This window comes from Python bivittatus, unplaced genomic scaffold (genome assembly GCF_059951505.1).
Source record: "Python bivittatus isolate LINGU-HERP-01145 unplaced genomic scaffold, Pbiv_v1 ctg000850_np1212, whole genome shotgun sequence".
Taxonomy (NCBI): domain Eukaryota; kingdom Metazoa; phylum Chordata; class Lepidosauria; order Squamata; family Pythonidae; genus Python; species Python bivittatus.
Genome location: NW_028277112.1, coordinates 3012140 through 3028301, shown reverse-complemented (window position 1 = coordinate 3028301; position 16162 = coordinate 3012140). Strand labels below are relative to the sequence as shown.

Below are 16162 nucleotides of genomic sequence, written 5' to 3'. Positions count from 1 at the left end.
GACTTCTCACTTGAGACACACATGACCAGGCTCAAATTATCCCACTTCAGACACATTATGTGAAGGCCTAGCTGTCTGGAGAAGGCTCTAATGCTGGGAAAGGTGGAAGGAAAGAGAAAAAGAGGATGACCAGCAGCAAGGTGGATGGATTCAGTTACAGTGGTGCTGGGTGCATTGTTGGAAGACTTGAAGGACTAGGTTACGGATAGATGGAGAAAATCTATATATGTGGTTGATGAGAGTTAACACTGATGGCACAAAATCAATCAATCAATTCCAACTAAAAAGGGTAGAGCTGGAATTCCAGAAGCAAAACTGTAAAAAAAAAAAATGTGCTGGGGAGAGGAAACAAGAAGTGTGCTCATCCATTAGAAGGGGAGAGATTGAAGAGAAGACAGCCTCCTCCTACAGTTAATCCAGTACTCCCAGCAGTTTTGTGGAAAGATTCAAGATTCTAGAATAGGAGGGAGGGAGGTTTCCACTCTGCCATGTAGGAAGCAGTAAAAAAAACAAAGTTGATTTAAATGGGTTTTTATAACTAGTGAGATTAAGCAAGGAATTTTATGTGTTTTTCTTTAAAACATTCCTATTTATATTAATTTGAAGGTAAACCTTCCAGTTTATGAAATATTTTATTTATATAAAATTGCATTTCACCCTTAGTGCTTATGCATCACTTAATGATTTGTACTTAACATTTATAAGGAAAACTGTACTACATCCATTAGATGTTAGGGAATAGATTTACAATTTAAAAAAACTGCACAAAATTAAAATAAAGCACAATGTTTTCTCTTAATTTTTTCATCATATAAAATGGTTTTAAAATGTACCATCGAAGAACTGAACCTATTAAAATTATATAATATGGCTGTGAACAGGCTGGATTCAAAGGGGAAAAGAGGTGATTCAGAATTTGCACAGGTGCATACATCCAGGTCAGATCAAATGCATCTTTTCCTGGGAACGTGCTAGAGCTCAGGTAAACATGGACCTTCTGTAAGGAGCTGTCCATATCTTCTATGCGAGTGCCCACACATGCTTTGAATCACCTTTTCCCCTTGGAATTCACATCACTGCATAACCCTATTATGTAATAGACTTGTTTAATTCAAATTTAAGGTTATGTATGTTATTAGATCAGACCAAACATTGGATTTACCATGTAGTTTTCTTTGTAGTAAGATTAGATTACGCAGAGTTCATGTACATTCAGATTGATATTTGGATCAATTTTGCTGCTATTTTAGTTCTCCAACATTCATACTTACTTTATCTGTAAAGAACAGTGCTATGCTGGTCATTTTAGGGAGTCAGTTTAGCTTCATCATAAGTCTCTAATAGCAATAGTTGGCTGAAGTTGTAGTATCCCTCCTTAAGGGCTTTTCAAGAAAGGTTTGGTTTCTGTTAGTGCATTAGGGATTGGGACTAAGGATTGTATTCTGCTCAACTGTTTAATGAACAGCCCTACAGTGGGGCAAAAAAGTATTTAGTCAGCCACCAATTGTGCAAGTTCTCCCACTTAAAAAGATGAGAGAGGCCTGTAATTTTCATCACAGGTATACCTCAACTATGAGAGACAAAATGAGAAAAAAAATTCAGAAAATCACATTGTCTGATTTTTAAAGAATTTATTTGCAAATCATGGTGGAAAATAAGTATTTGGTCACCTACAAACAAGCAAGATGTCTGGCTCTCACAGACGTGTAACTACTTCTTTAAGAGGCTCCTCTGTCCTCCACTCGTTACCTGTAGTAATGGCACCCGTTTGACCTTGTTATCAGTATAAAAGACCCCTGTCCACAACCTCAAACAGTCACGCTCCAAACTCCACTATGGCCAAGACCAAAGAGCTGTCGAAGGACACCAGAAACAAAATTGTAGACCTGCACCAGGCTGGGAAGACTGAATCTGCAATAGGCAAGCAGCTTGGTGTCAAGAAATCAACTGTGGGAGTGATAATTAGAAAATGGAAGACATACAAGACCACTGATAATCTCCCTTGATCTGGGGCTCCACGCAAGATCTCACCCAGTGGGGTCAAAATGATCACAAGAACGGTGAGCAAAAATCCCAGAACCACACGGGGGGACCTAGTGAATGACCTGCAGAGAGCTGGGACCAAAGTAACAAAGGCTACCATCAGTAACACACTACGCCGCCAGGGACTCAAATCCTGCAGTGCCAGACGTGTCCCCCTGCTTAAGCCAGTACATGTCCGGGCCCGTCTGAAGTTTGCTAGAGAGCATTTGGATAATCCAGAAGAGGATTGGGAGAATGTCATATGGTCAGATGAAACCAAAGTAGAACGTTTTGGTCTAAACTCAACTTGTCGTGTTTGGAGAAGAGAGAATGCTGAGTTGTATCCAAAGAGCACCATACCTACTGTGAAGCATGGGGGTGGAAACATCATGCTTTGGGGCTGTTTTTCAGCAAAGGGACCAGGACAACTGATCCGTGTAAAGGAAAGAATGAATGGGGCCATGTATCGTGAAATTTTGAGTGAACACCTCCTTCCATCAGCAGGGGCATTGAAGATGAAACGTGGCTGGGTCTTGCAGCATGACAATGATCCCAAACACACCGCCCCGGCAACGAAGGAGTAGCTTCGTAAGAAGCATTTCAAGGTCCTGGAGTGGCCTAGCCAGTCTCCAGATCTCAACCCCATGGAAAACCTTTGGAGGGAGTTGAAAGTCTGTGTTGCCCAGCGACAGCCCCAAAACATCACTGCTCTAGAGGAGATCTGCATGGAGGAATGGGCCAAAATACCAGCAACAGTGTGTGAAAACCTTGTGAAGACTTACAGAAAACATTTGACCTCTGTCATTGCCAACAAAGGATATATAACAAAGTATTGAGATGAACTTCTGATATTGACCAAATACTTATTTTCCACCATGATTTGCAAATAAATTCTTTAAAAATCAGACAATGTGATTTTCTGGATTTTTTCCCCCATTTTGTCTCTCATAGTTGAGGTATACCTATGATGAAAATTACAGGCCTCTCTCATCTTTTTAAGTGGGAGAACTTGCACAATTGGTGGCTGACTAAATACTTTTTTGCCCCACTGTATTTATTTTCATAATTTTCACATTCTGTTCATACTAAAACATTTGGGTTTAATGATAGACAATGCTAAGATTTCTTTTTGGAGGGATGGCTTGTCAGTAGTATTAGCTCCTTGATCTCTTTCTTGGTTATCTATGCTTAATCAAGAAGATTCTTCTTTCTTTGGTACCTTCTTGAAATAAATAACATAATTTGGTATCAAGCAATTTAGTGTAATATTTGGGCTTTTTGATCTTGCTAAAGTTACAACTAATTTTTAGTGATAATGGAAACCAGAGGGATTCTGCAAACAAAAATGTTTAGTTCAGTATAGATCAGAATGGCATCCATGCCTGCTCTGATCTGCTTAATATCATTATATAATTCTTCCTTTCAGCTTCTTTTTCCTGAATGTACTGACCAGTGGGGAGGATGACCAACTTATCTGTTTTTTTTCTGCTGTAACTTAGCTAATAGGCATTCATCCAAACTCAAGACTAGGAGTCCAAGGATTCAGCGCCAATTATCCACTCCAGATTTGTACCTAATCCCATGGGATTTTAATTCAGCAACTTAATCTTTTACATGATTTCCTTCCTCTTCCTGGACCCAGCAATCACATTTCTATTTCTAAGGGACGCAGATAGGAATGTGTGTTTTTAGTCCAACCTTTTGAAGGTTCTGATACTTAAAAGATACCCCCAATGGTTTTTATGTGACAATGTATGAAAATATCACACTGTATTCAAAAATTTTAGACAACTATTTTCCCTTTGCTAGTTGGAGCAATCAGATGATTTCAATTCGTGAAGGCAAAGCTATTCCAAGACCTGACAGTATTGAATGGAGAAACAAGTTTATTTGCATAGAAGGTAAAATTCTACACCCTTGTTGTAATTTATGTTTTCTAGAACTAGAAAAGTCTCTGTTGGTATAAAGTATCATATTTTGCTTTCAGATGAGGAAGCTTGAATGTAGCTCACTCTGGAGCTCATGGGCTCATCAAGGGTGGGACAAAGTTTTGCACTTTTTTTTTTTTTTGGCACCTTTGAGTCAGTTTTGACTCCTGGCAACTGCCTGCACTAGTCCCTGTAGTTTTCTTGGCAAGGTTTTTTTTTCAGAAGTGGTTTGCCATTGCCCCCTTCCTACTGCTGAGAGAGAGTGACTGGCCCAGGGTCACCCAGCTGGCTTTGTGCCTAAGGCAGGACTAGAACTAGACTAGAACTCATGGTTTTCTGGTTTCTAGCCTCTACATCAAACTGGCTCTCTTTGCACCTATTCTGTACTTTAATTTGCTTGATTTAAACTGCCCAAAATGAAAAATTTGGGGATGTTTGCAGAAAGGTGCTGAGGATTATACATAGGTCCTAGGCTGCCTACTTCTACATTACATGGACACGGTGTGAGGAACTTCAGGCTTGTATATCCTTTCCTTGTGTGTAGTGGTGAGGAATTTAGTATTTTGATTTGTGGAAACTACTGTTTACCATTTCAGTTAAACAGCCTAACTATATTCCTCTCTGCTAATTTGTTTTAAACAATAATAATACTGTATTTATCCAAAATAAAAACAGCCCTCCATTGAAGAAAGGTAGAAGCAATATATAACACTAGAGATGTGCAAAATTTGTTGATCTGGGAAGAGAACATTCTGGAAAACTCTGGAATGTCCCCTTCTCGTCCAGACAATAGTGAACCATCTCTTGGATCTTGCAGTTTCAGGGGTGATTTCTGGAAGTAAATCCTCCAAGCTAGAAGCATATTCAGAGCACTTTGAATTGCTCCCACTTCAGAGGATTTACTTCTTGAAATCACCAAGCTATTCCCAGAACAGCATGGGATGGGAGGAGGTTCAGCATGGTCCCAAGGGACATTGAATTGAGTATGGCACTGCTGGTTATAATTAATCCCTGAAGACCTTCCAGGAAAGCCATGTTTTCACCTACTTATAGAAGGCCCTAAGGGTACAGGCTTTCAGGGGTCAGGGTCTCCAAAGATCTGCTATAGAGAACACCTACCATAGTTCTCCTGGTAGGTGGGAATCCTTAACAGGCATTCTCTACTTATTTGGGTAGACCCACAGAAACTATTGGGGAAATATGTATTATAATTTTGATAATTCATTATTTCACTTGTATCTCCAATCAAATGTTGAATTAGGAATTATCAGAGTAACGTTTTGTTTTCAGGCTCTGTATGACACCAATAAATCACAGGACTTCCCCTATGTTATATCACGCATTTTATATTGATCAGACTGTACTTGGTGAGGCTACTTTTTTTTAATAAAATAATTTTTATTGAAGAAATTTTAACAAGATAATAACAATACAAATATTAGAAAATAAACAAAAAATAAGAAAGAATAGTGAATAAGTAAGAAAGAAAATAGAAGAAGAAAGAAAAAAAGATTATAAAGAAATGGCTTCCAATCTTTTTGACAGCAGTTATAAATGCATTTATATTTTACCCTCTCTCTCTAAGTTACATCAAATTTCCTTCTTTCCTTAAGCTACCCTTTCTAATCTTCAAACCCATAAATCACAAATTCCATGAGGGAATAGTTATAGAACTGCTTCTTTTTACATATATGTAAATATAAGTAAAATAATGCATAATTCAATTTTTTCCAGAACCTTTTGATAGAACGAATACTGCTAGAGCAGTACATGAAAAACAGAAGTTTGACGTTATCATAGATGAATTTCGAAAGGTAAAAGCACACTGCAGTCTAATACAATGTTTTATGAAAGTTATTTGTATGTAACAATTGTTCAGGAGAAAAGATTTGTCTGTAACAGAAATAATGCATATATCTGTTCTGTTCATTTTTTTTAACACTTTGCATTCTTTACATGGCTGAGAACAATGCAACTTGCATTTCCCAAACAGTTGCTCCCAATATACCTGACAAATGACTTTTGAAGTTGGAGCTTCCTTTCAAAATGGTAGCTTTATGACAAACAGTTCTCTTCAGAAAGCAAAAAATCATGCCAAACAGTCCAAAAGCAGTCCAAAGTTATAGCAGTCCAAAGTTTGGATTGTGGCCTCATGATTTCAGTTGTAGACATGTCACAGTAATTCCTCTTTAATATACTTGTTTTTTTTTAGGTTGACTCTTTAAAAGCCTTAGTTAAGTAGTTACTTTGAAATCTTGTCCAGATATAGATTGATTTTATTTACAAAGCCAAAAAATGAGGGAAAGAGTGCCAATGATGAATGTGAGTTCGTTCATTCAGTCATTCATTTGATTTAGATCCTACCTTTTGTTCATATTCCTCCTTCCTCCTGTTTTTCCTTAAACCAACAATTCAGTGGACTGAAAAAGTATGCTGACCCAAAGTCACCCAAGGAGCTTTTGTGGCTGAGGGTGGACTTGAAAATCTGAATCTCCCCGGTGCCAATCCCTTGAGAATGTATTATACTTTCTGAATGATGTTCACTTTTCAGAACCTTAAGCAGAGATTTTAACTGGCATCAGAGTACAGATGCCATTGATCCTGGGACCGTGGGCATGCCAAGCAAGTGCCCTGTCATAGATTTCTGATCCCTTTTCTCATAGTAGTAGATGCTGTTACCTTAAACATATGGAGATATCAGTGATGCTACTGTGCCCATTGAGATGTGCTGAAATATGATCCCAAAATGGCTACAGTTCTGAGCACTTACTAGTTCTCATTTTATAGAAGCAATAACTGATATCACCCCCTAAAATCTGAATTTCTAAATTCAAGTCATTTTACCATGCAATTCCAGATCCATAGAACTGAACTGTTAATTCTGTGCCTTTATGATTTGTTTTTGTTTTTTATTGTTTTTGAATTACATTTACCTGCTACTATTTTGTATTTGTATAATCCATTTTGGGAAGATAATCGTAGGGCAGAGCAGAAAGCTATAATATATGGAGAATTTTAAAAATAGTTTGATACATCATGAAGATTTGCTTCTCAGAAACCATAGGAGTTTTTTTTTTTTTTAAATCAAACATTTTGATGCAGTGTTTATATGTCTTTAATCTTATTCTGAGTACTAATGTTCTGTTGATTTTGCAGTGTGGTTTTAAAAGTATGGATATACTAACGTAAGTATAATTGCATGGTCTGTTCTATCCTATAGTCATGGCAGAGACTGAGAGACAGGAAGGATTTGAACTGTATTCTACCTTTGAGACCAACTATACAGAAAAGATGATTGGCTTCTGTCTCATTAAGTGGACTATTCTGAAATACTATAAACGTGAAATGCCCGGGATGCGATTTTTTTCCCTTCCCTGCTGCACTTTTTTTAAGAAGAGGTTTTTCTTTCAGGTTTTTGGTAGGAAAATTTTTTGTAAGAATTTAAAGAAGATTGCAATCTTTATGACATTAAACCAATTTGAACACTGGCTTCTGGAGTACCTTAAATCAGTGACCAATAAAGAGACTACTGCTGTAATACGAATTTTGCAAAATCTGTTGCAGTTTGATTTACCATTACTATGTATTGTAGTAGTTTATTCATCCCCACTAAATATTGAAATGGAAAGATGAAGGTATGACAGCCAGCAGTGATGATAAAAAAATAACAGAATGGCATACATTTCCATAAGAGTACGAAGTAAAAGCCAGTAGGCTCTGCTTTACCAACTGCTAATTGCAATATGCACTTTAGCTCATTCCAGTTTTAATACTGCAGTGAGAAACACCAGCTTTTAAGCAAAATTAAGAACTTGGTCCTGATTATTCCTTTTGATCCAGGCTGATTCTCATTGAAATCATATCTTGTATCTGGCCTATGCTACTTTAAATTACAACTATACAACTATACAGCTCTATACAACAAAAATCTTGACAAAGAAAAGTAGATGTTGATAAAAAAAAAAAGGCTAAGTTGGAATATTTTGTGTTTGATTTGATATTTCCCAAATACGCAGAATTTTATCACAGGAAACATTCAGTAATAGGAGGCCCTAGCCACTGTCTGCAAATATGCAATTATTGCCTTTTTTTTTTTTTTTAAAGAATTTCTGTCTATGGAACCTTAACTGGAATTTTATAACTAAAAGCAATTGAGTAATATATTAAGCTGTAGTGTCAGATGACCATATTCTAGTGGTCATGTGTAAGTAGTCCTCTAGAACTTTGTTCTGCCTTCCTGAAGCAGTAAGAAAAAACAAAAACTTAATGCCTAGGTACTGCAGATCTGAATTTTTTTCCCTTTCCTTTTCTTTTTACAAAATTAAGTAGCAAGAGTTTGATATTCCTTTCAGATCAGTGGTAGCTTTAAACATTATGAAGCAGATGGACAGCAAGTACAATCAAGAGTGATGGTCCTCTTAACTGCCTTTCCAGTATAATATGAAAAATGAAAACCTGCAAAGGCTGTCCTCTGCTGCCTGTAAATCCCATCTACTATAAAATCCTTGCATCACAATAAGTGTAAGAAATGCAACTCCTTGTACTTCCTCACATCCTTTGCTGTAAGATGTGGATCTCCACTGAGTCAAGCTCTCAAAATTTTCTTTCTGTATCTATAATGTAGTAATGATGATTGCTAACCATAACTGCTACAATAAAGCAAAGTTTTTTTTAAAAAAATCTGTTTCTGTGTAAATATTAGAACTGCTATATAACTTGGGATTTACAACAAATCTTAAATTTTAACCCTTTTTCCAAGAAGTTTGGGACTTCTTTTAGATCTGCTGTAGCACAGTTTGTGCCTCTTATATTTATTGCAGACCAAATAATATGTTAACAAATGTTACTTTTCACTGATGTCAAACTTGCATTTTTTTCTTTAAGTTCAAACATTTTATTGTGTTAAGTGGAATAAAGTTTGTGTATTGAAAATAAAGCAGTTTTTGTTACATGTCCTTGTTTTCTTTCAGTCAGCTGTTCAATTTCTTTTTCCATTTCTTTCCCTGGCTTTAACTGCTAAGGTAATCATGTTTAGCCTTGCACAATAGACTTTGACAGTTGTAACCTTATTATATTAAAACATGCATACTAGGTTTGTGCAATGCTTGGAGTTTAGAGTGCACAAACATACTACCTCTTTGCAACCCCTTAAAGCAGCTGTGCCTTTTCTCAGGAATGGGTGACTGTTTTAAGGAGTTGCATACAGATGTTAAATTCACATCCCTCTGCATCCAAAGGGCTGCACAGCCCCAGTGCACAACCTAAGTGCAACATCTTGGTAGTGAAGCTCCCCTTGTATCATGAATGCAGGATAGACAACCTGCAGCCTTAGCTAAGTTCACATATCCTTAGACCAGGGTTTCTCAACCTTGGCAATTTTAAGATACATGGACTTCAACTTCCAGAATTCCCCAGCCAGCCATGCTGGTTAGGGAATTCTGGGAGTTGAAGTCCACACATCTTAAAGTTGCCAAGGTTGAGAAACACTGCCTTAGACTAATGTCCAAAACTTCAAGCAGATCAATTCAGAGCTCTGCCAAGAGTGATTTCTCTTCCCTGATAACCTACTGCTTGGAGGGAAGGTCAAAAAGAACAGTAGTATCAGAAAGAACTGTTGTTCTGTCCCTCTCCCAATTAGGGCCCAACTTAATTTTGAATTTAGCTCTATCTTTGCTTTGCCCCACTATAGGTTCTGGATTCATCTGTCACACCGGGTGTACTAGTTTCTAGCTGCTAAAAGAGAAAAGGGATTGTATGTGGAAGATAATTCCAGCCTCAACAGAGGGATTATTATTGTCAAGTGGTCCAGGCAAATTGCATGGCTGATGCTTGCACATCCAATTAACATTTGCCATGTCAGTTAGATAAATTTAGATCTGAATACTAGTTGTAGGTTTCCTAGATCAGCAATCGCTGATAAGCCAAAATGCATGGAATCAGACTTTCCTAATAGTCCAATACTTCTGTGGATATTTGTCTCTGGAAAAAGAATGACCTGCCAGAATGCTCTCTGCAAGATTTAATACTTTCTGCAAGTAAGGAACTTGTAGAAAAATTTGTTTTCAAATTTATGGATTTATTCACAGACTAATAAGAAAGGTTGCTGAATTTACACAACATTGCACTACTTACATTCAGTCACAATTTTGGGGAAGAAACAAAAAACCACTCCCAAGAGTAAGCAGCAAAGAGCATTTATCATAAATGTAGTCATTGGCTTGGACTTGGTCCAGAAACAGAACTTTTTCTAGTGTAGTGATTTGAAAAGACTTGCTATTTGAATTACAGCATGCAGTTTGTTTCAGAGGATGTATGCAAATGTATAGATTGTGAATTTAAATTTATCACATGACCTGGGCCCCACCAACCTATTTCAAAAACTAAGAGCACACAAAACATGTTCTAAAAACAAGTAATTCTTTGGACTGATCTTAGAGAAACAGTGGTGGCCTAAATGTCCACCCTGCTTAATGATCTGTTTTGAAACAGACTCCTTTCACACCAAGGATGCATAATTTTTTTGAAGCTGCAAATCACAAGTGATACTGGGTAGTGTATCAAGAGTCATATTCACAAAAAAAGGGCAGGACAAAGAAAATTATATAAAATATATAAATATAGTGAATACAATTATTCCCCCATATTTAGTAATTCTGCCCCCCACCCCTTCTGTCACATTAAAATTATATTCTATTGGCCCCTTTTGTGACGGACTCCAGGAACTGGAGACAAAGTTCTGGAGGCCTTGGACCTTCATGTCCATCCCTCTTTTATCATACAGGGTCATGCTCATGGCCTGGTGGGAAGCTGGAAATTGTTAGCCATTTCACATGTCAACAGTTCGGCAGTGAAGCAGTAAATTCAGGTGATAAGAAACATGATGGCCCTTAATGTTGTTTAACCTGGTTGGTTACCTGATTAACAGCTAGACTTGGATGAGTGCTCTGTTGCAGTTCAGTATTCACTTTACTATTCTATTTCTGCATCTTTTCATTTTCCAGCAAGAATGGGAGATGGGAGCATTAGAGTGCATTTAGCAGTAGCCTAGCCATCAAAGTGGTGGGGGGCTCCAGCTGGGCATAAGCTAGAAGGAACAACCAATTTGGAACTGGCAGATTCCATGTTGGTTGGAGTGCAAAGAACCAGAGATAAGCATAGGAAGAAAGGGCAGAAATAATTTTTAGCTGAGCTCCCAAATGGACCTGGCCTGAGGAAAGAACACCATTAGCCTCCTAACTGAAGAGGGTAATCAATAACAAGGTTGTTCCCTCAAGAATGCAGACCTGACTCTCATGAGCGGCAGCTTGAGTTGGCTCTTGCATCTTCCATAGCTACAACCAAATAGGGCATGGGAAAGAGTAAGCAAGCACATATACATGGTGACCAGCTTCAATAGGGCTGCTGATTCATTGCTGAACAAGGGAAAATTAATGAGAAAGGAGCATGTATATTCTTAGGAAAGCCAGGATATAAATGACAATAGCCTCAATCCAGCAAGAAAAATTGCAATATTCATTTGAGGTCAACTGAACCAGTTGTATCTTGATTTTGATGTATATGAGAAATTCTATTTGCTACTAAAGACCACTGGTGGCCTGTGACTAAAGCGAGATCAAGATCAGTGACTTCCAGATCTGCCTTCACTTTAGACTGTTTTGGTCCTAGAAACCAGGTGGTGTTAGGACCCAGCAACAAGTCTAAGGTGGCAGTAGCAGTTTGTTTTAACTTTCTGTTCTATTTAAAGACTTCTCCTGAGTCAGGAGAGCTGCTAAGCTGTAGTGGGTGACAGTTTGCTTCTGGCAACCCTGGAGAATATCAAGTAGAAGGGAGAAAACAGGGCAGAGGAACTACCTGGGGAGAAATGGAGGTGGATTGCATCTCAGAATGTGATGAATCACTTGATATATCTGTAGAAGATGAAGAGGAGGAAGAGAATGGGTCACAGGGTGAAGAATTTAACAACAGGTATTACCGTTCTTCAAAGGAAACAAAAACATCACTGCCAGATGGCTAACAAGAAGTTTTGAGAAACTCAGACAAGGAGAAAGAGCTTTATGCAAATGCAGTGAGGCCTCAGTGGAAATAAAATGTGAAGAATGAGGGGGATTTTCATGGTAAATGTGAATGCAGCTGGTTGTGTTTCTGCCTGCACCAAAGGCATTTTTCTATTTAAAGATCTGACGTTGTGCCCCTTGGATTTGGCATCTCCTCCTCCTCCTCCTCCCTAGCTGGGTTGTCATTGCATCTCTATCTCATTTACTCTAAGGCATACATGTGTACAAGAGAGAAATGTACAAGAGTAAAACGACTGAGACTAAAAGAGATACTTTAATTTGTTCAGTTAAAATTATGAGGAGGCTCTGGGTGATGAAAAGTGGGAGAAAAGTTTGAAGTCAAGGGATCAGTAACATTTAGGAAATGTCTCCATTTGTGTTTGGAGTCTGTAAACCAATTACTTTCCAGTATGTTGTGCATGGTTTGCTAAGTCCTGTAGTAACTGTTCCTAATTTCTTATCTGAGCACCACAACAGCTTAATGAAGGAGTTCAAAACATACAGCAATTTTAGCATTTAGAGAAAGACAATGTTTAGAAAAGAGAAAAGAATACTGAATAAATACACCTGAACCATAGATCCCGACTCTTAACCAATATCTAAAAGAAAGTTGGGCACCATGTTGATGTGCATGTTCTGTTTTTATACTCTGTGCAAGACACATAATGTGTAAGATCAGCATGGCTAGAACTGTGATGGTGGGGAGACTGGTAATGTAGAATCATAGAGTCAAAAGTCTTTGAAAGTCATCTGTCCAAATTCCTGCTCAAATTAGGAATTGCAAAGGAAAGTACAACTATAGCCTTCCCAGCAAATGCCCATTCTCAGTTTAAATTTTTCTATTGTGGCTCTGCCTTCTCTGCCTATTACTGACAGGTAGATGAAATTAGCTGCTATCTACAAGAATTAGTTATTATTCCTTTTTATTAAAACAGTTCATTAAGACATAGTTTTCCAAGCATACCTGCAAATCTCTATTCAGGAAATAAACTCTTTTGGACCATGAACAACCTGGGGCATTTATAGCTCAAATACGTGCAGGAACCAGAAAGAAAACTGGTGTCATGGATTCCTAGGACACTCCCTAATTTCTCTGGCCAACCTTGTGAAATTGTAGTGTCAGAACTGTAGCTATCTCAAGAGAAGATTTGAAGATAGTTTACTATATACATACAGACAAAAAGAGTTTGTAAGCTAATTTGGAGTAGGTATACTGATCTTGTAGAACTTTCAAAACTTTGAAAGAATATATTTACCTAATAAAAAGACATTTCAGTTGAATCCTGGCAGCTTTATAGGTTTAACCTCAAGGTATGATAAGTGTTATAAGTAATCTCAAAAATTATTTCCATCCATGGAATTTTTTTGGAAGAAAGAGTTGTATCTGTAAGCAGGTATCTTTAGTATAGTTAGAGGAACAATTGTCTGTTCTCCTGGTTTGAGAATGAATGGTTCCAAAAATGATTATGCAATGAATAATTGTATTTAATGATTTGATTAATTTTATGAGAAATACTGAAATTAAAACAATAATTCCTTTTTTAAAGATAACTATCAAATATATAGCATCTTGAGTAAGTTAAAGAAAACTACAGGTTTTTTGCTGAGAATGTAAACAATTGTAAGGAAGATGTAGGCTCCTCAATTATTATGGCTTAGAATATTTACTATTATCCTCATAAAAATAATTTATATTAACAGTAACATTCTCTGCATTCTATTAAGAAAATAAATCCCAGTAAATTCAATGGCACTTATTTTCAGACAGGAATATATAGACTGAAGTCCTAATAGCACAACCCTATTCAGAAAGCAATCCTATGAGTGCAATTCAAGCTCCTTCCAGGTAAGTGAATGTAAAACTGCAGCTTAAATTAGCTTTACATTTAATTTTATCCTTATCAAATATTTCAGCTCAATTAAGAAAGCAAGATTAACATGGTGAGGTTTTGTTTTTTTTCATTTTACTCACTAAACAGAAGTGAAACAGGATAAGTTCTAAATTCTTTATGGCTCTGGGAATGGGAATTTAAAAAAAATTATATATATATATATATATATATATATATATATATACATACACACACACACACACACACATACATACATACACACACACACACACACACATACATACATACATACATACACACACACAGAGTATATATATAGGATTTCCCTTTCAATATCAATTTACGTTGCTCTTTATTATAGGTCAGAGATCTACTAAACATATCAAACTAGAAAAAAATAAAACACAGTAAAATGATGTGACTCCCTAATATCCCACTTAATATAACCAGCAATCAATCCCAAATAAATTTACTGTTAGCAAAGCATATATTGTGGAGTCCTTGGTGCTCTCTGCGTTTGGTTGTTTGTTTGCAGACATTTCATTACCTGACTAGGTAATATCATCAATGCCAGTGAGTGTGGGGTTTGCTCCCTGTTTATATATAGTAGCTTGCCCTGCCAGTGTTGGTGGGAGTATGGTTTTCTCCTTGGTAGTTCCTTGATTGGCATATTGTTTTCTGTTTGATTGTTTGTCTGATGTTAATCTCTGCTTATCTGGGTGTTGCCTGCTGGAGAGGATGTGCCTGAATGCTAACCTTCCAGGAATTCCCTAGCGTTTTTGGATTTAGTTTGGTCTTGGATGCTCACAGGTTCTCAGCTGAAACTATGGTTGAGTCTGTCCATGTGTTGTGAGATTAAGGAGTTTTCATCGTGTCTTCTGACTGCTAGCTGGTGTTCATGGATGCACTCTGCTAGTTTTCTGCCTGTCTATCCTACATAATGCCTGTTACAGTCCTTACACTGTATGTTGTAGATGACTCCTATTTTTTTCTTTTTGAGGTAGTGGTTCTTTTGGTTTTCTTAAGATGTTTTGGAGGGCTTTAGTTGGTTTGTGTGCTATGGTGATGCTGTGTGGTTGTAATAGTCTGTTGGTTGTTTCTGAGATGTTTTTGATGTATGGCAGTGTTATTCTTTTCATAGCTTGTGTTGGTTGTGATGTAGTAGGTTGAGTGGTCAGGCACCTTTTGATAAAGTTGCGTGGGTATCCATTTTGTTGGAAGATGTTGTATAGGTGGTCTGTTTCATAAGGATAAGTCATACTGTTAAGTTTAGGATAAGTCTTAAGGGTAACACTACCATACATCAAAAACATCTCAGAAACAACCAACAGACTATTACAACCACAGGGCATCATACCGTTCAAAAGAGACAATAAAAAAGCTAAGAAGAAAACAAAAAGACCAGAACAATCCTCTCCAGCAGCCAACACCCAGAAACCTCACACTCACTAGCACTGATGATATTACCTAGCTGAGTAATGAAACATCTGCAAGCAAACAATCAAGTTCAGAGAGCACCAAGGACTCCATAGTTCAACCCTGAGCTACATATATATCTTTTATTGAAAACATATATTCTGTAAGATACCAAAACAAATTTGGTGACAACTAGTATTGTTTTGTCTGCCAAGAAGAGCTTCACATAAAATTCAGCTGTTCATCTGGGGAATTTCCAAATGAGGAGTGTTAGCAGCTCACTACAATTTCTATCTATATAGAAATTATAATACAGTACAATGTGGGTCAATGATTCATTACTCCTAAACTGTCATGGGCAAATAATATCAGTTTATAAATCAAAGTGATAAACATGATGGAGAAATTTGAACTCAGATTTAACCACACAAAGAGCTGACTCATCAACTTAATTTCTACTGGTTTTAATTAGTCATAACATCAGATTTACCATTGGGTAATCTTTATTTCATTAACAGAAACTGTACATTCGATTTTTTGGGGAGAAATAATTGCTCCAGTAACAAACATACATCACAAGCAGGGAATGAATTTGAATTTTACCATCACTGAAATTGTGATTCCCTAACGAAAAGAACTACAGCCATTTTTAATTGTAGCCAATACATTCATAATATGTAATTGGTATTAGTCTACTAAGGATATTGGGCTCTGCACTATGGATGCATAATTTAATTAGCAAAATGGATTCTCTGTGTATGCGTGTGTAGCTTCTGCAAATGGAAGTGCTTAATGGAAATGACTTGTGTGAGTTGCTAAAAATGCTGGATATGTCTGGGAACTCGCCCAAATTTGCTGTGTGCTTCTTCCTTATAATAGTCATAAATGC

At 37.1% G+C, this 16162-nt stretch overlaps 2 protein-coding genes across 9 annotated transcripts in view; both read left to right on the top strand.

The window, feature by feature from the left end:
• Positions 1–8047, top strand: part of TENT2 (terminal nucleotidyltransferase 2) — a 39720-nt gene extending 31673 nt beyond the window's left edge. For all 4 annotated transcript variants that reach the window (XM_007441018.4, XM_007441017.4, XM_025174897.2 and 1 more), the window contains exons 13-15: positions 3832–3923; positions 5685–5764; positions 7171–8047. In XM_007441018.4, the coding sequence (XP_007441080.1) occupies positions 3832–3923; positions 5685–5764; positions 7171–7245 (247 nt within the window). In that variant the 3' untranslated portion in view covers positions 7246–8047. The remainder of the gene's footprint in view (positions 1–3831; positions 3924–5684; positions 5765–7170) is intronic.
• A 3674-nt stretch (positions 8048–11721) lies between these two features.
• Positions 11722–16162, top strand: part of CMYA5 (cardiomyopathy associated 5) — a 59160-nt gene continuing 54719 nt past the window's right edge. For 4 of the 5 annotated variants that reach the window (XR_015793676.1, XR_015793675.1, XR_015793677.1 and 1 more), the window contains exon 1: positions 11722–11915. Coding sequence is in view for 1 of the 5 variants with exons in the window: in XM_088129807.1 (XP_087985933.1) it covers positions 11812–11915 (104 nt within the window). In the remaining 4 variants the exon portion in view is untranslated. Of the gene's footprint in view, positions 11916–13768; positions 13851–16162 lie in introns of all 5 variants that reach the window. The other variant, XR_015793678.1, reaches the window with a different exon arrangement.